General features: G+C 36.2%; 1 protein-coding gene across 1 annotated transcript; it reads right to left on the reverse strand.

Moving 5' to 3' along the window:
- Nucleotides 1-21,788: 21,788 nt before the first annotated feature.
- fezf1 (FEZ family zinc finger 1) lies at nucleotides 21,789-24,178 on the reverse strand. Its single transcript, XM_088924089.1, has 4 exons — nucleotides 23,396-24,178; nucleotides 23,168-23,302; nucleotides 22,583-22,715; nucleotides 21,789-22,051 (listed from the first exon to the last, which is right to left on the reverse strand). Exons 1-4 carry the CDS (start codon nucleotides 24,176-24,178, stop codon nucleotides 21,789-21,791), a joined length of 1,314 nt encoding a protein of 437 aa, XP_088780215.1.
- Between the last annotated feature and the right edge of the window lie 428 nt (nucleotides 24,179-24,606).

A 24,606-nucleotide genomic window follows, 5' to 3' on the forward strand; every position in this document is an offset into this window, starting at 1 on the left:
AAAGAACGGCCTTCGTTATTAACCAATAGAGTTTCAGGTCAGAGTGAGTATCCTTGACGCAGGTTTATGACTGCCAAGGAAGCAATACCCAAGAATTTCTTCTGTTTCCAGATTTTTCAGAAGGTCACGTTAGGTAAATTTTAGGCTGATTTATAACTTCTCACTCCTTGAATTTGTTCTTGTTCCACAGTCCTTTGCTAGACAACTAGGGTGTATAAAAGAAAGTAATAGGCTTAATACTAGTAATAATAGATAACATATTCCCGCACTAAAAGCCAGGGAACTGCATTAGATTGCGAGCTGCTGAAGAACAGATTTTTCCACGCTAAAAAAGAAAAATATGAAGGTGGAAACGCTTTATTTTTAGAGAATTAAGCTGTTCTTGTTCCTTATATGAATGCATTTATCCATTCATACTGATCGTACTGCTGATCTGGGACGGAGCTGCATACTAAACTATTCAGTGGAGTTTATAACAGAATTTTGTGAGTAAGATGAAATGCTAATCTCACAAAATTTCCTTTCACAAATGTGCTATACATATATCGTGCACTAGGATTTATGTTCAGTTATCTTTCTTACACCTCCCACCTCCCCAAGTACACCCTTGCAGCAAACTCTAACTCACACCTCATAATAATGAAGGGGATCTGGGCAGCTTATCCACATGGATAGGTTATCATTCCCTCAGCTAAGCAAGTCGTGCAAAATATTTTATACATCTACATATTTTGTTTATTACATTCATTATGATGGAACTGAACTACCTTTTGTGGTAGTGTTGCTGGATCTTCCCCAGTTAGTATAAGAATTTAACCTTACTTCATCAAGACATGTTACTATAACAAGGTGAGTACCCAGCTATGCCACCTAGAAATTAGAAGGATGCTTGGACCCTTTTTCTCCTGCAACAGGTTCTTTTTATCTTCCAGGACAATCTAGCAATTACAGTTCTACCGTTCTACCCAAACAGAACCTATCACACAAAAGTACCTCCAAGAGACACATTCTAGAACGGCACAAGAATCCCATGGACCCCAGTTACCAAAACCCCAGTGTCCCAAATGAAAAGTTCAGTAGAATCATTCTTCAAAACCATTTCCGTTCGGTGACCAGGTATGCCTCCTTCCACCATACCAAAAGAAAGGATGAAACTCCTGATAGCATTTTGGTGGTTCTTTGACATGGTCTCATACTCCCAGTCATCCCACCTCCCCCAGAACTGTTGTTTTCTCCAAGTCCAGCTTTGGGTGGGGACCAAGAAAACAATACTAAAGCCTTCCTCACTACTCTCTTTAGAGTCCCTGGTGTCTGATTCCTCTTCAAGCAACTGTGAGTCTTCCAGTTTCTTTTGTCTCTGTGTGCTGTATGTGTGTAGAGTATGCAGAAGTGTGCCTTTGATGTCTTTGATGGGCAGAGCTAACTGCTCGGGGTTAATTGCTTAACTGGCTATATGCAGATGGACAGCTGTATTCATACCCTGTTTTAAAGACCCCCTACTCAGTCTGAGGCCAAGTTAGATATGTAACTCACTAACCCATATCCAACTAACACTGTATCTCAATTCCACATCACCTCTCAGCTGTGTGGTAATTAACGAATGCCTGTGCAGGAAGGACTTTTGGTCAATGGGAACAAGGAGAGAAAAATGTAACAAGGACTTAACTATGAAGATCAAAAACCCTCCTAAACAACTCTGTATGAAGATACAAAGCAGAATAGTAAAAAAATATGAAAAACCTTCAGTATTTCTTTGTGCATGCTGTAGTGGATCATTAAGAAGTGAACAGCAACCAGACACTTTGTAGAACCAAGTGAAACTACTTAGAGATGCCACAGTAAGCCTAACAGCAACTTTAAAAGAGTTACAGAGTTCAGTGATTGAGAAAGGAGCCTTGGTTGCTTATGGGTCGAAAATATCCCAGTCATTCCATAAAGGGGGCTTGTGTGGAACTGAAAAAGAAATCTCATATCCAACATTTGGTTTGCAACAAAGGACCTAAGTTGTACTGAAAAACTGTGGCAAAAGGTTTTCTGGTCCAGCAGGATAAAACAGAAACATTCTGGTCTGAATGCAAAGTGCTACATCTCATACAAACCAGCAGTGCATTTACTCAGTCAACACCATTCCTACTGTCAAGCATGGTGATGGTAGGATTATGTTATAGTTCTGCTTTTCATTGGTAGATACTGGGAAGCTTGTCAAGACTGACAAGAACATAGGTGGTGCAAAGTGCTGGCAAATCTTAAATGAAAACCTGCTTCAGGCTGAAAACTAGGACTGAAAATCACATGACATTGATCCACATGACATTGAACACAAGGCCAATAATTTAACTGGACCAGAAAATTCTGACTTGAATCCTGTTGAGAATCTGAGGAAAGACTTGAAAATTGCTGTCTATAAGCAATCTGCAAGCAACTTGATAGGGCTTGAGGACATTTTCAAAGAAGAATAGCCAAGAATTACAACATGTCAATGTGCAAAGCTGGCAGAAACCTGCCCAAGAATACCTGTAAATGCAAAAGGTGTTTCCAATATTGAGCTCACAGATCTGAACACTTTTATAATCAACATATTTTATTTTTCTTTTTTATATTTCTCTTTTCTCTATTTTTTCCTGACACTTGCTATAACTTATTTAAACTTTTTTAATTTATTTAAACCCTTAGATATACTGTATATGCATTATTTTGTAATTTCACAAAATGGGACACCATAGGAAGTGTGAATACATTTGCAAGGCAATGCATCTTATGAATTCTATTGATTACAAACCCATGAAGGGACCAATTATTTTTGAAATTCCAAAACAAAACCCATGTATATTATGTGTCTCTTTTAATTCAAATAAAACATATATTTGTTTCAGCTGCATGTTGAGGTGGAATTAGCAGTCATAGGAATAGTCACCAGCATGAATGGTGTTAAATCAGAAGCAGACACATAAGAGAGATCCTGATAAACCTTTTAAAATGGCAATAGAACAAAAAAAATCAAGTGTATCTTTGTATTTAGCTGATTGTTTTGAATTTCATATTATTTTAAGAGAGAGAATCATTCAAGCTTTGTTTCAACAAGGTTATACTCAGCAACAAATTCTCAGATTAACATACATGTACAGTAGGTGATATAGGGAGAAGAAAAAATCCCATAACTGTAACTTATTTTACAATCACAATATTCTTCCACCCAAACTAGAAAACCACCAGGAAGTCTGTGTCCAGAAGCTATATTTACAGTCCCTATATTTGAAATACTAATCATTAATGCATTCTATGTGTTTTTACATTATTACTGGAAGCATGCACCACTATGTAGTGTTACAGTTTGCTGGTTATTGTTCTATAATTTAATTTGTACTGTACCAAGAAATTCATGTTGAAATTAGCAAAACGTTCCTGAACTATAATACTACACAATAAATTGGTCTCTTTTATATCATTAAAAAATGAATGAGCTTATCTAGCTTTGATTGTTTTTCTCTGTTCAAGTTACTACAATCATATGAGATGTGATCAGTTGCATTTGAAAACTCCTTATTATGTACAAAAACAAAATGCATTTATTTTATACTTTGTTAATTAAGGAGGATTTTCACATAACATAATGTTGCCACCACCATGCTTGACAATGGACATTTTAAACAGAGTAAAGCACTGTGCTGGGTTTATGTCAGCACTGTCAGTTTATGTTGGGTTTATGTTAACACTTTCTATTTTGTCCAAAAAGCTCTTGTTTTGTCTTTTCAATATATGTTAGGTGCTTTGTTGCAAACCCCATGAAGGATAAAAAATGTTTTTTTTTCAATACCACTCAAGAGTCCTTTATGGAATATTTCTGATCCATGAACATTTTCTCCTGTCACAGCCACAGGATTCTTATGTTGGCCTCATGGTAGCATCCCTAACCAGTTTTCCCCAGGCCCAACTGCTTATTTAAGAGAAAAAGACTGATCCAGGCAGTGTTTGGGTGATAGCCATTAATGAATGGCTTCACCATGCTCAAAGAGATGTTAAGGGTCTTTGACATTTTTAGGCCCTTCCTGCTGGTTGCCACCTTCATACAACTTATATACAGTATCTGAATTGGTTAGGAAGCTTCTCAGGTCTTCATTCACCACCTGGTTGAGGAGGCTTACTGAGAGAGGTGTTATTTATTGTAATATTATGTGAATGTCTGTTGTTAGACACAAAGGTCACTCTGATAGTTTTAAAGTAACTTTATGTACCTAAATTGATTTAGGTTTTGTCACAGCAAAGGGTTTGGATATTTGTGTCACCGTGACTTATACAGTTGTTTTTCTTATATATTTCTTTATTTTTGTTTCTTGCTTTGAACGTGTGGAGTAGGTTTTGTACTTAACAAATTTTAGTCACTACTTCAAAGTACTGTCTCATGACTGCCAGATACAAAGCAACAGAGTATAGGAACTGGAAAATGGTCTGAAAATGTTTGCAAGGCATTGTACTACGTTCAATTAAACCTACTTACATTTTTCCCTTATGTTAACTGTGACAGGCTTACCTTTAAGTGGCCTGTAAGGTCTGAACAAACGGATATCATGATGGACAGCATAGTATTTGTGAAAGGAGAGACTAGCCAAATCTTTGTACACATAGCAAGACTTACTCTAAACCAATCCCAAATCAACTACTGCCGCAAGGCCTCTTATATACCAAACTAATCTATACAGCGAGCACAGCGGCACCATGGTTAGCATTGCTGCCTCACAGTACTCAGGCCTTGGGCTGAATTCTGGACCCAGTGTGCTATCTGCGTGGAGTTTGTGTGTTCTCCTTATGTTTGCATGGGTTTCCTCTGAGTGTTCTCGTTTCCTAGTTGACTTCTGGGAAAATTGCCCCTAGTTGTGGGTGTGAGTGTATGTTTTTGTCTATGTGTCTGCCCTGCGATGGACTGACATCCCCTTCCAGGCGTACTCTGCCTTGCACCCATTGCCCACTGAGATAGGCTCCAGCTCCTCCCAACACTGAAATGGATGAAGTGTTTAGAAAATGGATGAATGGACTAATCTACATTAAGCCTATGTAAAAATGTGGATCTCAGCCCTTCACCAATTACTGTATCTAATTAAAGCACCACGTGTGACCCTATGTACAAACAATAGAGACCCTAAGGACCTCTCGTGGCAGGTCAGCTGAAACTACTATTTCTATTACTGCCACCCTGCCGCATTCCTCACCCCCTTTTATTCTTACACATGGAGAGGGTAACAACCCGCCTCGCCGGTGGCAGGTCAAATGTGACTAGTCCCCATGCTTCCCTCAGGGTTAAATGTCTTCCTGCATGGATCTTCCTGTTTAAGGCTGAAGACTACAAATTTCAATTTTCACCCTGGCAACACTGGCAACAGGAGTCCCCCAGGATGGGGACTGTACGTACTGTATATCCCCCTCACCATCCACACAACTGCTTCCTCCATGGATAGAGACTACAGGGAGAATATCAGTGTTGTTGTCTCCATGACACTCTTTACCCGAGTCACCAGAGCCTGTGTGGAGAGCAACTTCATTGTCACCTCAGGGACACTACCACCTCCATCATTGAGAGACTGTAGAGAGAGCAGTGTCATTGGAACCTTGAAGACACTCTCTTCTCTTTCCACTGAACACTATAGCGAGAGGAGTGGTGGCAGGTAGCATCTCCCACATCTCTGGTTTTGTCATGTCAAAGGTCATTAAGTCACCCCATTCTACCAGAAGACCCATTGGTTCTCTATGGTTCTTTTTCTCTCAGCCAGAACACGTTTGTATTGCTGACACTCTGTTTTTAACATTAAAGTTTGAGCCTCTTCCCTCTCCTTGAACTTTTCCTTCAGGTCTGGACTTTCCATGGCAGTCTGGTTGAGAATTTCTTGTGGTTGTATGAAACCCAGCAGCCAGTTTTACTCTTCTTTGTCCAGGGTAACTCCTGAGAAAAGCAATTGCAGGGTTTCCATTATTCTTGTCTGCCACTGAATCAACTTGTTGTTCGATTTCCTTTTCTAGTTGCACTACTTCCCTCTCTCCTTTCCTTTCCCCTGACTATGTTGAAACATGGCTTTGGTAATGAGAACCCTCTCCAACCGATTTTGCTTAGCAAGTGTCAGATCTAGATGGGCTCAGAGAATGGTCAAATGACCAGTGGTCCTAGTCCATTCCTTCCGTTCCTGTCAAGCAGCTCTTTTTTTTCCTTCAAAAAGGTTTGAGGTATGTTCCTGTAACAACTATGGGTTTGTTCAGGAAAAGACACGAGGAGACAATATAGATACACAAGCACCTTAATTTTTTTTTACAAGAACTCTCCTACAGGATTTACACACACATTAGGGGATAAAGGGAACACATACAAAGTTTTAGGGTGATAACTCTTTAACACACACTACACACTTAACTTATGGGACACTAAGCTTCAGAGAACACTTTAGCTAACAGGTCTATTTACATAAGCAAGGTCAGTTGCTGGTCATCCTACGGACCCCCAGACTCCCCCTAGCTACAACTCCCAGCCTGCTTTGCAGTACCCTCAGCGACTGGGTGCGCTTCCTCCTCAACACTGGGCGAGGGCGCTACATTCCTTTAATTTTTCCTCCGTTTCTTTCAAAACTAATCCCATAGAAGCCTTCAAATGTGACATGCCTACCTCTGCACAGGCAGCTCATGAGGTCTTAGCACACAGAAATCCCAATGGACAACAAAGTAACGGGGTTAGGACACTTTATTTAACCAAATCTTCTCTATACACAAAATACTGTAAGTCTTACTTTAATTTAAACCAACCCAACACCAACTACCACCAGTAGTGCCTTTATATACCAAACTTGTCTAATTTAACCTCTTTTGAAAATATATCTTTCAGTCTTCACCTGTTACCTAATTAATCAGTCAATGCACCACATGTGCACCTACTGTATGTGCAAAAACAATAGAAGTCTTTATGACCTCTAGTGGTAGGTCAGCTGAAACTACACCTAGATTATTTTACAGTAAATAATTTCAATATAGAATAACCTATGGATAGTCTTGTGAAATTAATTTGGGCCATGGCTCATATTAAGCATTCATTCATGCATGTTTGAATAATTATGTATTGGTATTCCTTTATTTAGAAACTCTGTATTTGCTAGTATTAAATTTCATAAAACTGAGATGCAAATCTTTCTCAAACACCAGGCTGATGCTATGCAGTATGACGTAGACAGGTGCAGGGAATTTCATGCAGGTAATAAAAACAAACTCTAAATACCAAATGAGAAATACGGAGCTGGAAGTGGCTACTTGTGTTTATGTTGACACAACATTTAAATCTTCAATATGGAAAGCCCAAGTCCTCAAGGGGCAGTGTCTTCCCCATGGATTTATGTTTTTTTCTGAAGCTTTGCCCTGCCCAAGATGGCAGCAGATAACAGTCTGGATAACAGGACACCAGTAATCGCTGGAGCTGTATCAGCTGCACATCCTGCTCTAGACAGTATAAATGGACCATAGAGCAGAGAGGATGGTGTTGACAAGAAGCTGAGTCTAAGGAGGAATTCTGTCAGATGTCCAAGCCTTCAGCCAACACAGCCTGAATCTGTTCCTTGTCTAAAGGTTTGTATTCTTTTTCTCCAATTCTGTCTAAAAGGGCAGTATGTTGCTATTAATTTTCCCCAGAACCAGCTGGAGTGCCACACTGTGGCCATTGTTTTCCTCTCCAGCTTAGACTGAGAGGCAGGGTCATGTCCAAGTACTCTTCCTGTAGTGCTATGTGAAGAGCTCTATTTTCCCCAAGTGTGGGCTGTTTTTTTGCTTACTTTTGCCATTGTACAAGACTTGTTTAAATAAAATATTATTATTCACTTAAAATCTTGTGTGTGGGGGTTGTAGGGTGTTTCTGTGCTTGGGGCTTGCCTAGAACCTGTGCCACTCATATGGCATAACAATATATTCTCAAAAATGTACAATTCTAATAGTGATGTTATTTAAAAAAATCATAATTTGAGTGCAGTTCGTGGGTTTGCAATTACAAGCCAAAAAGGGAAAACATACAAGTGTCTGTTCCAAATTAGGTGGGTATAAAAATCAATTATTGGCAAACCAAAACAGAATTAATAAAATTGTTAACGGTAAATATTTTAATTTTTTTCTGGCTTGTAACTTTTTTTTTTTACTCAATTTAGAGTAGTCTTAATTTATCGTATTAATTAAATTATTAAGAGTGCATTGTTTATGCGCATTGGTGTATATTACAGTATATCTACTTATGTAGTATGAAAGCATAATTTATTTTGTTTTCTCTGCAAATGAGGTCTTCTCTTAAAACAATTCAGTTATTGCAAATGTTGATCTTGATTGACTATTGTATCTGTACAATATGTTTCAAATAACCTACCAGTAAAAACTCAGACATTATTTGCATCATCAATATTATTCAAGTATCTCCCTACTGCCAATTACTGCATATGTCGTTGAACTTATATTAAATTAAATGTATTAAACACTTTTTAAGGTGGAATTCCACAGTTTTGTATTGTGTGTGTATATATATTGTGAGGATTCACAAAAATGGCAGCAACAGTTATTTGTAAAACACAAATCATGATAAGCAGGAATACAATAATGGAATTATTTGTTTTTCTACAGAATTAAATGCATGGTTTGTCTTTCATTGAACTTGTAATCTTGCATCTTCAACTCCTTGCCAGCCTCCAATTCTCCTTACAGTATACATACAGTTCTCTAAATCCCAAAAGTGACCCCAGGTGTACTCGTCTATGTTGACATTTGACTTCCCAGTGCTTTGCAGTATCTGTTTTGTACAGTACCTTTTCAAGAGCATCGATTAGATTCTTCAAGCCATTGCTACGGTATGAGATGTTTGGATGAATGTGTTATGAGCACCTATACAACACAAGCTTTACTGTTCATTTTTCCTTTACCAACTTTAATGGATTTGTACTGTACTGTAGTACCTCTCTCATGCTCACAGAATGTACAGATTTTGTTTTCATGCCATAGTATGAATCTATATCATAAAGGCTTCCTTGTTTTCTTAAATGGGCTCACTGGACCTGTCTTTTTATTTTATCATTGAGTATAATCATATTTGTGTTTAAAGCGTTGCAATTTGAGTGTAATTCGGCAGCAATGAACAAAATGCTAAAATGATCAGTAATCATAGGAAGAGCAATTAATTAAAATCCCAGTATCTGTAAAAGACATATTCTTGTTGAATTAGTCATAGATGACATATGTATATTGCTTTAGTTTTGATCTCTACACTTCTCTCCAAGGTTTTTTTTCTGTGTACATCTTTATTTCTAAATTTGAAGTGCACCATTCATCATTTTCTAGTTAAGTACTTCAAGTTTTTCCTTGGCCATTATGATATTAATTAATTATTACACATTTTTTCTTCTTACCTAGCAGCATAATTGAAGTGTTTTGTCCATACCCTTGAACCTGTCCTTTAGTAAATGCTTAATCAGAATAAAATATTCCAACCTGAAGTTGGCAGAAACATGTCCTGATACAAGAAGGTGTATTTTAATATAATACGTTAGCTCTTTCAAACAAGGCTTTCAAAGTTCTTGTTTGGCGTTATGCTACATTTGTGGTCATTATTTAATAAATACTTTAAAAAAAGCAAAGCTAGCCTTTGAGAATACTAGCATAGTAATGGATTGAATCTTTTTCATGACTGAAGAGAAGTGTTTGCATGTACTTATGCAGAACACATGCATAAAATAAGTAAGGCACTAAATTATTCAGTTTCGTAGGACCTCTTAAAAGTGAATGCCTAATAAAATTCCAATCTCTTACAGTGTAGTTATTTGGAAAATCACCTTTTGATCATATAATTAGGTTAATTAATGAATTAGCCAAGCAATTAAAGAACCATTTTCACTGCAACCTAAAATTGAGATTAATTAAAAAGTCTGTTATTGGAATAAATGGGACATATACTTTACCAGTTACGGATATACAGTATAATGAGAAATGTTTGGATTATGAAAGGCACATTCTAAAGTATGAAATGACCTCTTTACTCAGGTCTTTACCAAATCAATCTTCAATAAATGAACAATATGCCTCAAACTGAGGAAAGGTAAAGTTCTATACTAAATGGTATTAACACAGAAGAGGAAGAAGTGTTAAACATACTAGAAGAACTTGAGATAAATTTCTAGGGTCTGAGATTCTACCAATTAAGGAAACATGAGTTGCTATTCATCGGCCATTAGCAATACTCTTCAAATAGTAACTAAAGACAGGAGTACAAATTTGACTAGAAAATCACCAATGGAGCACCCATCCATAATAGAACGACAAAGCTAAGCGCAGTAATTGTAGACTACTGTGAGCAACTCTATTAAATGTAAGGGTAATAATAATTAGAGCTAGACTAGTCGATCATCTGAGTCTGGAGAATGTTTTGCTTAACTAACGTCTTATTATAAATACAAATAACAACATTGATATGTTATGATGCAGTGCAGACCTGGAGAATGTTGCATCTGTAAGACAGGCAGAGGAATCCAGTCACTGAAAGGGGGATGCACTGCACAGTCACGCAGAAAAAAAAGGTTGCTGATAACATCGTCCAGTCATTGGCAACCGGCAAACATGATTTGGGCTGCTCGTCAGGTCCTGGCTCAGACTCAGAATTTGATGGCTATAACAGGTTCAGGCAGAGTGCAGGACAAGTAGCAGACAGGTTGCTTTGTGCAAGGAGCACTTCCATACACAGGGGTGAAAGCTCAAATGACATTGTCTGCTGGTGGACAGGACTGGGCATAAGTACAGTATGTGGTACTGATGAGGTAATTACCCGTTATGGGGGGGAAGGTGGCACTTCCAGCTGTCCCAATCACGTTTTCATGGCACTGGGAGGTGTTTGACTCCCAGTGGATACTTGAATGTGGATACTTACCCTGGAGACAGGGGACTGTAAGCTTGCCAGGCACAGATCATATGATATGGTATATATACAGTTTATTTGTATTTTCATAGTGCATCTGTAAGAGGGCAGTAGGTTTGACTAGCAGGTTCACTGGCCCCAGCAGGCCATGGGAAATGACCTGCCATCCTCAGCTGCCTGGTTGGTCGATTGGTGGAAGACAATTGGTCGGGTGACATTTAAAACCAGGAAGTTGAGGCTTCCAGAAGAAGAGCAAGGCTTTTGTTTGTGTTTTGGTGTGCTTTTGTCTCACTTTAAAATAAAGAGCACTATTTTTAATCATATGTGTGTCTTTCCCTGAGATCTGCTCATTTAAGCTCCTGATTTCTAGCCTTCACGTAGAACATTTTAGCAGGATCCTCCTAAAATCTTAGGAACCCCTGAGTCTAGTCTAGTGGCTTAGTGGTCACCAGACATTGTAGGGTCGTAGCATCTCATTCTGTCAGTATGCTGGATATGAAAGTAAGACTGGGTTGTTACTGCCACATATCCAAAATGTTTCTGATTGATAATAACAATATGAGGCAGCTGGAGAAGCAACTTATTTAACAGGAATACAGTCACCAGTGGTCAGACATTATTGGTGTATGCACCAATTATTTCAGTCATGCTCTCCTTTTAGATGGAAGAGCATTCCCAAGAGTCATAGATGGAACAGGAGGAGGAATAATACTTTTCCCCTGCTTATTGACCTAGGAGGAGGGGTCTTGACCAAAATAAATCTTCTAAGAAAGATTAAATGTTTCTTCTCAAATCAGACCTACAATAGATTCATGTTGAAAAATTATAATATGGCCCCATTTGGAGGCCTAGTGAACACCAGATATCAAAATAGTTTTTTGGAGGTCTTAGCTGAGTACTTCACACAAGAACAAAATGAAATGAGCATTTCCATTAAAAATATTTATGATTTGGTATCTATACTGATAAAAGGACAATGTACATTACTGCAAAGTCCCATTGGAAAAACTTATCACTGTGTCACTTCACTTTTTTCACTAAAGCACAAGCACATTCTGTACTGTTACATCACAAAACTGATGTTAATAATATATCCTGTATCCCCCCCCCCGTTATTAGCAATAATTATTAGCAATAAAAGTTTAAGGAAATATTATAGAAGTGAAATATACTTTAACCTTGTAAGACTGATTATTGTTCAAAAGCTAAGGAATTCCTATCATGTCACAAATAAGTTACACTTATTAGTTAAGTTTTTAAAAATGTAATGTGTGTTTTACATAGACATACTGATTCACAATTAATCGATTGTGAAATCCTCTAATGTACAGTATGTAGTACATTAGTAATTAGTTTTCTATTCTGGTGGTCCAACCTGTTTTAAATCCAGGACCAGCTTCTTATGGTCTTCAATTTTTCAGAACTGCTTAGGCTATAAAGCAGTTCATAGCAGGAATAAAACTGAATCGGTAATAAAAGATATATGGCAGGGACTGGTCAGCATTGATTCAGGGCCTGAAGTCACGGTCTGGCGAAGGGATGAGAAACATGGTGCTGTGTGTTATATTATTATATAAGTAACACAAGAGCTTTTCAACCAAACTGTGATCCAGAACAAGAAATATAAAAGATAAAACAGCTACCATTTGAATTTGGTTTTATACAAATAAAAATGTATACATCCTATGAAATTACATTTTTTCATTTTTATTTGTAAATTACTTTCACATTTTACAATTTACTGTACAATCTACACAGCACTGTTTTGATCTTAATTATTACAAATGTGATACAGTACGACAATTCTTGATACACTTCAGATAAACCCTATGGTATGTGACTTTGCAAGATGCACTTAAGTACAAATGCACTTAAGCGATGACTAACACGGCTGAGGGAACAAATGGTAAATGAAATCTCTTAAGAACAGCAAGACTATCCCCATCTCACCACTGCAGAAATACTGTACATAAATGTCTTATTCCAGAAATAAGTGAATCAGTTCCTCCCCCTCAAAAAAAGCTCAGCTGAGAACATCAGATACCAGATATAAAGATATAAAGAGAGCTGTTGATACTTTAGTACATTACACAGGCAGGTACCAGTCCAGTTTGGTATTCCTCTAGAATTAGAGGAAACAATTTGCATTGTTATATGAGAATGAAAATGGGAAATAAATTGACCAGTTATGGCCTGGTGGAGGGGGTCTTAGAAGAAAGCAAGTTGGGATTAGTGGAGTCTCATTGCAGCTCATTGTCTGCAGAATCAGAATATATTAAATATTTACAAAATCATAAAGAACAGGTTGTGTCTAGTTAAATAGGATGCAGACAGTGCCAGGTCTAACAGAAGGAGGAAGGAAGCAGAAGACAATTCTTTCCAGAAAGCGACAAGCATGAGCACAATTTTGGTGAGAGCATAAGCTCAGCACAGTGTTTGCACAAGTGAAGGCATGAATATTGGGATTCACATTCCATACACTAGGTAAAGTTGAAGGTTTCTGTCTTCTGTCTTCAACTTTTGTAAAATACTCCTTTTAAAGTTGTTTTTATTTGTAGCTCAAAATTCATTTTGTTTTAATCAACATAACATACTGTGATTTACTTTGAAAAAGTTGAGCAACAAGATTTTACATATATTAACAACTTGTGTGTATGTACTGTATACCCACTCTCACATTGGTATATTATCCTGCAATTCTCTGTCAGTTTTCCATTTATTCAGTTCAAACCTTGGCATTTCCTGTCAAAACTTACTGCAAAGCTAAACAGTTTTGTTATGATCTGTAGTGGTTTTATTGGCCTTAATCAGGTCTGGTCTCAGGATTCCAGAAAACAAATCCTTAACAATTAACTTGAAAAGTAATACTTTATGTGTTTTAAATTGTGAAGGCCTGAAGTGCCTTAATGAAATAGCTGTTAATAACAATTGCAGTTTGAATAGATGTATGAATGCAGAAGGGAATTTGTCAATAGCACCCTGCATATATTTTGCCGGAATTTTGTGTAATTTATCACATACTGAATTTTAATTCTTTTAAAGGTGGATACCAAGGTCACATTTATTTGAATGTAATGGAAAATTGTAGTCAATTATAACTTTTTCAAACCAAGATAAACAGTGGAATTATTACTGAAATTCATTTTTCAGACAAAAACACTTTCATTATAAATTAAAGAGAATATGCAGCAAACCACAATGAAATAACAGTGCTCTTTTTAAATTTACATATTTAAACTGAAGAAAAGGTATATAAATGTCATTAAGAACTTATTGGAATATATGCCAACTTTTTTAAAAAGCCATACTTTATTTTTTTCATTTTTTCAGTACAGTATATCCATGCTCTTTCTGTAAAATCTTATTTCTTAAGGGCTGTAGTGAATGTAGAGGGTACAAGGCAGGACAGAAATAAAGAGAATTCGATTAGAATTAAGATTTTTTTCATAAACATATTATTTATTATTCATACAAATTATTGTACATAGACATTATTTACAGAAGCTTTATTTTCGATACTGTGAGTAAGCAATTAAAAAGAAAAGGTTCAAGATATACAGTTCCAAGTGTAGTTTAGTAGTTCCAAACAAGATGTTATGTTAAAATTGTGCAATTTACTATTAAGACTTCATTTACAATATTGTGTCCAATTTATGTCACAATATTAGGACAAACAGTACCACTGCTGTGGAAACAGTCCAGTGGATAGTGACCGAATCCATTCCAGTGCTAAAAGGAAAGCCATGCACTAACAAGCTGAACCTGCTTTGTCCTGAACAGAGAAAACTTTGAAGGGACCTAATTAAGATATTTGAAATCCTAAAAAGGCATTAATAAAGTCAAACCAGTAGACTTCTTCTAAACCAACACTGGGAAGAAAACGCATGACACAAGTGAAAACTAGCCTTGAAGTCAAAAAAGTAACAGGAGAACCAGCTGTCCTGCAGTCATCTTGTCAAACTGATACTAAAAAATAAATGCTGAAAAGAGAAGAAAAGAAACAAAACGTTTTGGCTCCCTAAAGAAGGCTCCACAGCTAAAGCATTGTGTTTCTTTTCTTCTCTTTTCAGCATGGAATAAACCTTTACATGTTCCTTTGCAGCCTAAACATGCTGACAATACTACCTGCTTGAACTACTAAAATATTAATGGATGATACCTACTGTATGGTTCAATTAACTACTAGCAACCAAACCAGATACAGTAGATGGGCTTCTTTTTTGCACATGGTTACATGTACTTCATCCAGACTAAGACATGATAGTATCTGAATTAAAAGAGGCCGTCAATAGGTTTAAAGACTTAGAAATAAGTCAGACTGTAGGCAAGATGCTTTAAGATGAAGGTGTCACAGTTCTGTGATTTCCATTAAAATAGAAAAATACTGATGTTTAACCGGTCATATTTATCGGAAAAACACATATGAATATTCACTGTGTAAGACACACTGTCAGTACACAGCATTGTAAACACTGAGACAATATTGTGAACAGTGAAATAGATTTGATATGCAGAAAACAATGCTAAGCATGTTAAAATTGTTTCAGTTTATAATTCCAGGCAATTTCCCATAATTTATTAACATCACTTTACCTTACATAGAAAAAGGAATTTTTATCTTGCTTGTTTGTTTCCAATGACTCATACTCCATTTAAACATTTAACCAGCCACTCAGAACAGGATGCACAGTAGTCAATTAAAGAGCAATCCCATTCTAACCTTAGAAATGTGAATTAATAGTGAAGGATTGAATAGTTTTTGAGATGAAGCTTAGGTAATATCTGTTTCATGCTTTGTGTAGTACTTGCTTTATAAAAAGTAAAAGCAATACAGCCATTACATTAAGTTAAAATAAATAATGATAAATTAAATATTTATTTTAAAACAATGGGTAGTCCATTAAAACTTACTAAATGCACATATTTGTCCTATGCAGGACGATTTCATTGTTAATTAAAAATAGACTACAGAGTGAAAATTGAATTATGCTTTAAAGGTTTCTCTAGTGTTACAATTAAGAGCCCACATTATCTCACAATTTATTAAAAGACAGGTAGCTAAACATTAATCATTCAACATCTCTCAAAACAACCATTTTAAGAAAGTAGGAAACCATATAGACCAACAAAGCATTCCGGTATTAGACCTGTCATGATCGGGTTGTAGATGCAATCATTTCATTGTGGTGACAAATTGCAGTTTTGCAGTGTAATTTCTACTTAAGGTCAGTGTTGAATGAACAAATACCTAATATTTCAGAGTGGCAACCTCAGAAGCAATGGTAATTCCAGCTTATATTATACCAGCTTGCATATTATACAAGTATGGCAAATGGTGTTGAACTTTCTTTCCTGTTATTGCCATTTTTGTATCTACTGTGTTTCTTCATAACATCTTACAAATAATTTTAAAATACCCTAAATTTCTTATCCTACACTGCTTTCTTTGTATTTGAGAATGACCAAATTTAATCCTTTCCTTCACATTAATCCAAAATCACCCTGCATCTCCAGCTATTTACTGACAAGTGTCTTTAGGAAAACAATGGTCAAAGAAATTAAACCAAATTAGATACATTTTGAGAACTGACCTATTTCTTAAAGATGACTGATTGGACCATACCTTCTACTTTGTTTGTAATTCTATAATCTCACTTTATATACATAATCTGGCACACTAACCTAATTATCTTGTAAATTCAAAACAAACTACTGTATGTCTACTGTACATTTTTAAAACCTGATTTTTATGTGCTTTAATGGAGTGTTCAATAGTGTGTGCTTTTAGGCTTTTTACTCTTTTAAGCAACGTCTTTAGAAAAAGACCTAAGTGTGCTCTAACATTCTTTAATTATACTGTTAAGTGACCTAAAAAGACTGGTCATTGCTATATTTGATCCATAATAAAATACACGATGCTTGCTGACCCTATTCAGAATTTTTTTAACATCACAGACTTAAAGTGAGTGATGAATCCCTATATTTAGAAATAAGCTATAAAGTTTTATTTGCTGACTCTTTCTCTTTTTGACATCACAGTGTGAAACGATTAATTGTGTTATTACATACAGGATTACACTGGAGACACAAATTCTGACTTTTTTATCAAAATCTTTTGCTTTTCAAATTTCTTTTTTTAAACAGAGATATTAAAGGAATAAATACTTCTTTAAGTTATCTTACAAGTGAGTTACTAAATGCTTTATAAGAATATTGTTAGAAATGTAGTTCAGGTGGGTAGCTGCGTCAGCATGCGTAGGCTGCAAAGGAACAAGTAAAGGTTTATTCCATACTGAAAACAGAAGAAAGAAAACGCAACGTTTTGGCCGTGGAGCCTTCTTTGGGTGAGAGGCTCGTTTGTTAGAAATGTACTGTATACAACCAAAACATAGCTTAAAAGGTATATTTCATGCTTGGAAAATAAGTAGTCAGATAATAAATAATAAGGTAAAAAGGAACAATGGCAGTCAACAACATTTGAGGAAAGTGGTTCCCCAAATCACAACTCTTACCACCAAACAGTTCACTGAGCAGAGCACTATGCTAAATCAAGCACAGGCTTAACTAGGCTGTAAGTTGGCCTGCTGTGGAGGCTTGAGTGACTGATTGACCTATAGAGGAAGGAGATTGCATTCCGTCCTCTCATTTCCTGGGCAGTCACTGGGAGGCACACTCTACCTCTTGAACAGGCAGAAGAAATAGTTTAATTTTACTTGGTTTTTAGTTTTGTTCTGCATGCAGTCATACAGTTGCAGTCTGCCATTAGGGCATACTGTAATCTGTGTGTTTTGCTTACCTGTTCATAAATTTTTTGTATTTATTTTTTCAGTTTAATTGTTCTATATCCCCACTCTCAAATCGCTAGTAGGAAGTTAATTTTAAGTTAATGAAAAGATCCATTTTTTGTGTGAATATGAGTTGCTCATTGTATGCACACACAAGCAGACACTCACATGAAAATTATTCAAATCCAATCAGACATTCAAATATACTGTTTGACAGAATATCAGAATACGAGTTTTGATAGAAAATGTTTACTTGCTAAATCGGTCATACACAGACTTTTACAATGCAGCAAACTGAGAATATAAAAATAAATATGATGGATAAAAATACTATATAGTAAAATTGATAAAAAAAATCTATTAAATAGATTAAATTATTTAAATCATTTGTGAACAGACATCTAAGGTTTGGGGAATTTTTTTAAATGGAAACACCATTTTACGGTGTTATTCAAAATGTTATTCATTTTTCTGCTGATTGGTGACTTTAGTAAAGAACAAAATGATAATCTGCAACGAACTCTCACACACATACTGTACATGTTGGTGCCCTTAGTTTTAAACTACTATTCCCTGATTTATTTAACTTAGTAAATGTGCCTTTAACAGTAGTTATCAAGGTTTTGTTTTCAAAATTAACTTCACATTTCTTTTAATCTGACATGACAGTAAAAATATCAGGTGAACTGAGTAATTACAGACACAAGATAATATATATAGTTCCAATTCCATCCCCAAGCTTTTCTATTAACACTATATATTATGTGTATTTCTTACTTGTACATGGAGATATTACATATATGAGGGATTTTGTTACATAAGGTACTTTCTTATAAAAAACTAACTCCTTACAGATGGTACAAATAAATGTAAAGAAAGAATATGAAATTCTCTCGGTCATACACTACTAACAAAATTAGAAGTGTATAGAAGGTTTTTCAGGCCATGTTTTTTTTCTGTCTATAATATTATTTTACTTCTGTGTACAGGTTGTGCTGAACATTATTATAATTAAAAACAGTTATATACACATGATAACAATGTATTCTTGGCTACCTGTCTTTGAATCTTTTGTTGTCTCTGCCTCTGAGATTAAATAATGCCTTTTGACTGATGTTTCACTTATATTTCATTTATATAATGGCCTAACAGTATATAAATGATCTTGCAGACTTGTACATCCTTTTTTACATTTAAACCTAAAACCCTCTTTACTTGTTGAAATATTTTTCTTTCATTTCTAAGTTTCTTGCAAGGCTTTCTCCAGGCAGCTCATACAGCATGCAAAGAAACATAACCTTCTCTAATCCCCTGTGTCTGGTTTACAGCTGTGCCACAGTACTGAAACAGCATCAATGGTCTGTCAATGATCTTCTATTTAGTGCTAACACTGGCAGTCCTCTGCATCCTTGCTGTTCTGTGTCTAACAGTGTTTTTTGATGGTAGCAGTTAACTGTATCAATGATACAACTGTATCATTTTATATTGCAAGTGTCTTCTCAGAGCCACGTCATACTGTATATGGTGCCATACGAGTCATTGCTTGAGCTTTTTGACCTCCACATAATGACCCTGAGACATGTGATTCACATGGCCTCCAGTTCTGCTTTTTAGATGTTGACACCCCAGATATGTCACCATAATTGTACGCTTGGGATTGTGCTGAGAGTAAGGAATACATGAGCTCTCAATAAAACAACTAAATCTTGTTTGATAACTGATGTTCAAATAGAGTTGCTTGTCACCATTGATACACTTACCTATTCAGAAACATTCAGAAGTTCTTTGTAGAGTCAATCACCATTCAAAGTCAGTCAGCTCTTAACCTCCCACAATATTCATTATGTTTCTACCTGCTGCAATATGTTCATGAAGATCATGTTCTGACATTTTACTTTATCGTCATCAGCAACCTTTGACCCTCTGCAGATCAAATTACTCTATTACACACTAAGGTTAGGGTGAAGGCGCTTCTTGATGTTGGGGGACAGTAAAGACCATTTTCAATGTATTCAGTTTCAATTGAAAAAAATGAAACAAAAATCGACCAATTTAAGCAGCCAAAAATAGAGTAATTTGGCACATGCGTTATTTTTTATTCATTGTGCAGCAAAATTGGAACTGGGGTGCCTGACAATTTATTTTATTCACTTTAGAATGGCTATTATGACTTTATTCATAATGTCCATTTCACAAAGAAGCAGACAAAAGTCTACAAAACCTATTTTGTTAAAGAGGCATAAACTGAACACAGGAACGCGTACTAAACCCCTGTAGCGTTTCTCTTAAATTCCGCAAGAGGGAGACATTTCCAGCATAATGGCAACAGCAAACTTGTTTATCAGTTCCAGTTTCAGTTGGTAACAATGCTTTTACAAGTTATTTTCCCATATCTATTAAGCGGAAGCAGGTGAACTACTGACATTAACATTAAAGCTTTTCTTTTGAACTTTAAACATTTAAACCTGAATTACAGTGATGATGATGATGACGACTATAAATCGGGATGGCACGATGGTTGTTAAGGCTGTTTATGGCACCCAGTTTGATTCCCGTCTGGAACTTCTCTTTGGAGTTTGCGTTCGCCCCGTGTTCGCCGTACGCACCATTTTTCCTCTCCAAAAACATCCAGGGTAGATTTAATGGGCTATGCAAAATTGTCAATATCTCCGTGATACTAGTCCACAGTGAAAGCAGTCATGTCCAGTCTTGCGCCCTGTGCTCCGGGGACAGGATCCAGATTGTTGTCACTCTCACAACGACAAGCGGCTTTCTGATAACAGACAAAATTTCCAAATCTCCTGTTTCTAGTCCGGTAATAAAAAAAATCTCATTTAAAGATACTCTAGTTGTTTTTCTGATTTAACCAATATTCATGAAATAAGAACAAGATAAGTGGAATACTCAATTATAACCCATTTAAACGAAACATGAAAAATTCATCTGTAACACTTTACATAATCATTATCAATTATAATTACACAGTTTAAGATGTATTTTCAACCATTAATAAATATAAACTAAAAACAATGATTTCCTGAATATACCTGACAATAAACTATTGATTGCTAATATTCTTATTGGTAACTGTTACGTTTATTATTTCATTCATAACTTCTAATCTGCGGGCTGTCTGATGAAACATCAGAATGATTTATGTATAACAGAGATGACAGATTATTTGTCGTGCATATCAATAAATTTTATGACATTGCTTTTCTTTCACGTTTTGATTTTAACAAAATATTTCAGATTAGGTAAAAATACTGTGGAATATTCTACTTGAATGGCCATTTTCCTTTGTTCGTAAGATACTATACAGGTACATTTAGGTTGTGCAGTACTGTATATTTCTAAGACTGTACCCATTCTTAAAAGCGCATATACTGTAACAGTGTGCAAACATATTAGTGGTTAAATGATTATTATCAGTATTTAAAAACTAAATATCCGCTCCTCCCCCGTCCCCAGTCTATAGTTATTCGACTACATACATTTTGCTCTAAGAAAGTTATTTAAATATACATAGAAAATTCCATGTTTAATCAGGAAAAGAGCATCTGAGACATATTAGGCGTAAAACATTTTTATTATTTTCACCATAACACTTTTAAATGTTTTATCCTTTTTCCGTTGTGTATGTTGTGCGCCTCTTTGCCAGCATACTCAACTGACACTCAACATCATCCGGCAATGAGACATTGCATATATAATTTATATGAAATAAAAACAATGATTAATTTATAAGCAATGACCAGTGTAGTAATTATTATAATAACCATAATATAAATAATGAACCATATTCAGGCAATTGCAGCATACCAGAATCACCACAACAGATAATATATTCATACCATTTAAGATTTGTTAAGTTATCGTAGCATTTAATAAGATACAAATTAAAATAAATATTACAAAGCTTTGTTTTACATCCTTAAACCTGAGATAAAACGAAAATTAATAAGGGTATTTATATTTTGTTTTTACGAAAGTTTCTTAAGTGTATCCACTGGGGTTTCTACAGTCCACAACGATCACATCGCACAAATAAAGTTGCATGCAAAAATATCTTTTCATTTAGTAGGGAACTTAACCCAGACATTTTACTGATTTGGATGAGGATCTCCCTTATTACCCGATGTTGTCTGAGATCCCGGGGAAATGTCGTGTAGTTTCCTGATGTGTTTTTTTAAGTCAAAGTTCCTACAAAATCCTTTTCCACAGGTGGGGCACGTAAAAGGTTTCTTGTCGTTATGGGTGTGCATATGAAAAGTCAGATTGTAAACTTGGTGGAAGGCCTTATTACAGATATTGCACTTGAATTGTTTTTCCCCGCTGTGCGTCAGCTTGTGATTTTTGTAGTTTCCTGAAATTAAGAAAAACAAAGAAAATATGACTATGTGTAGCATATTTACAAGATGTTTGGAGAACGATGCACCTTCAGTCATTCATCAACAAAATAAGTGTTAATGGAAAAACCATCTTAAATATAGCTGAAATTTTATGCCAAAAATGCAGCTAATAGACTTAATACACTACAATAATAATAATGATGATAATAATAATAATTAAATAACTGGGTGAGAACTGTGGATCAGTAAGTTACTAGTTTACCAATAGCAAAAGAGTCGTTTAGCCTCCAAAATTTAAACATTGTGATCCTATAGGAATAACAACAATAGTAATACAGTTTGTGTCGACGCAATTATTGGAATAACATAGTCCTTTGTTTTTAGCTCTTCAGTTATAACGAACAAAATATACTCAAACTAACCAGCTAAGAAATAGCTATCACAAGCGTACCACAGCCTTAGCTAACTGCTGATTTGAGGAGTTCAAGAAACATCATAACGACCATTTTGTGTTTTCTTTATTGTTAAACGCCAGGTTCTCTCACCTTTTTGATGGAATCCTTTGCCGCAGAATTCACAAACAAATGGTTTGTAACCGGCGTGAATTCTTGTGTGCGTGTTCAGAGTGGAACTTCGGTTGAACGCCTTCCCACACTGGTGGCACTTGTGGGGTTTTTCCTGTAGAAAAAAATAAGGCAGGTATAGTAAGCACATGAGATGCAAAGGTTCACCACGCTACGTTATTCCTTCTCCGGATATTAAAACGCGATAAAAATTGCAATGCAAACGAAAGTAAAAAATATTTTACACCGAATGCCACAGATAAGATGTGCAATCAAAACTAATGGTGTCAACATGCTAAATTTAAAGATAAAATAAGTTTAAAGGAGAAACCGTGTACTTGTTTCCATCGAAGCGCAACCCATTTTCCCGATTTAAAAGTGGAGAGATCGCACGACACAAAATATTTCAATTTCACAATCTTAGACAAGCTGTAAGACTTATAAGTAGACTCTCTCCATTTCGCATTTTATATACTGTATTCGGGTGCATTCTCATGTGTACTCTAAATAAGAAATGAGAACAACTATTTTAAATTCTGTAAAAATAATTTAGAAAATATTTATTACCTGTGTATGGATGATCTTGTGCCGACAAAGCGTGCTTGCCTGCCGAAACCCTTTGCCACAAACTTTGCAGACGAAAGGTCTTGCGCCGGTATGCACTGGCATATGACGGGTTAAATTGTAATGTGCATTAAACACCTGTAATTGGGGAAAATACACTGTATTCTTTCTGAAATATCCTTAGTGGTGACACATACTGTAAATATTGAAAACTTAGTAGTTAGAACTTACCTTCCCACAAACTTCACAGGTAAAAACCTTCGGCTTGTTGCTTGGGGATCCAGTTGTAAGTTTTGAAGAGTTTTTAAATAGTTTTTCAGAGAGGATCTGTGCGCTTTCCTTCATATAGTGCTGCAGCTGGGTCTGTGATAAGTCTTTAAAGGCAACCCCAGACTGGTACCTTTCCACAGCAGGAACGAGTTTGTTTTTCTCCGAAAGAAAAGCTTTCTGGCGTGGGTTAAGTGGAGAGTTAAGAAGATACGAAGCCATTGGATGAATGTTAAGAATACTCGCAGGTGGGGGACAGGGGTTTTCTCCGCAGTTTAGATAGCACAATGTTCCCATAGCATGAAAAGAAGACTGGTTTACCACTCGTGGTCGAAAAAGTTTATATTGTCCTATTGACGAACTTCCATCTGATAGTTCACCTTTGTAATTTAAACCAATACTTAATAAATCATTAGGGATATAGGAAGACGAGTCTAAATGGTTCTTTCTTGGTTCTGATCCAGTGACGCTCAGTTTGTGACCAGCTTCGTACGCTAGTGGCACAAACGGTATCATGCATGGGAGCGTGGAGGAGTGCAGAACTTGCTTTGGGTCTGCCTTGTTCATAGGCGTTTGAAACAAGTTTGGAAGAGGTACTGACTTTGGTTCTGGTGTCCTGGCCATTATCCTTTCGATCGAGAAAGCAAGAGGCTTGGCTGTAGCGATCATGTTTTCTCCAGCGGATAAATTTTCTGCCACTGAAGGTGAACCAAGTATTGCCGATGTGTGGAAGAGCGCACTGTCCATGTCTTAAACCACCTTCAATCTGGTGTGAATGTTCCCTTTGTAGATGCCTTTTTTTCTTCTTTTCACTGACCTGCAAGAAAGAACATCATCTGAGGCAGCCTGGGTTACTGCCAGCGCCTCACAGTTCACTTTGCTTTACGATGACTCTGGACAATCAGCACTTATTTCTACCAAGACTGCTCAATAAAACGTGTTGTGTCAATAACGCAGCAAAGATCTCGCCAATCGTTACCTTCCAAGAGGAGAAGGTAAACTAGACAATTGCTCAATTCACTTACATCAGTCAACAGAGAAACTTTTTTTCTCACTTGTCTACTGCTATTATTGGTGACTATAACTCACCCGCCCAGGGAAGGAGGTGCTCTTTATTTGTAAGCGTCTTGTTCACAGAAGAGCGTTTAGCAAATCTGAGGTCGCCTTGGCTTTAC

Source organism: Atractosteus spatula, chromosome 8 (assembly GCF_055471065.1).
Source record: "Atractosteus spatula isolate fAtrSpa1 chromosome 8, fAtrSpa1.hap1, whole genome shotgun sequence".
NCBI classification, from domain to species: Eukaryota; Metazoa; Chordata; class Actinopteri; order Semionotiformes; family Lepisosteidae; genus Atractosteus; species Atractosteus spatula.

Coding starts and splice junctions, on each gene's coding strand:
- fezf1 (XM_088924089.1), bottom strand. CDS start 24,178: ATGGACAGTGCGCTCTTCCACACATCGGCAATACTTGGTTCACCTTCA. Junction 23,303..23,395: donor CCTGTGAAGTTTGTGGGAAG/GTAAGTTCTAAC, acceptor CCCCAATTACAG/GTGTTTAATGCACATTACAA. Junction 22,716..23,167: donor ACAAGATCATCCATACACAG/GTAATAAATATT, acceptor TTTTTTCTACAG/GAAAAACCCCACAAGTGCCA.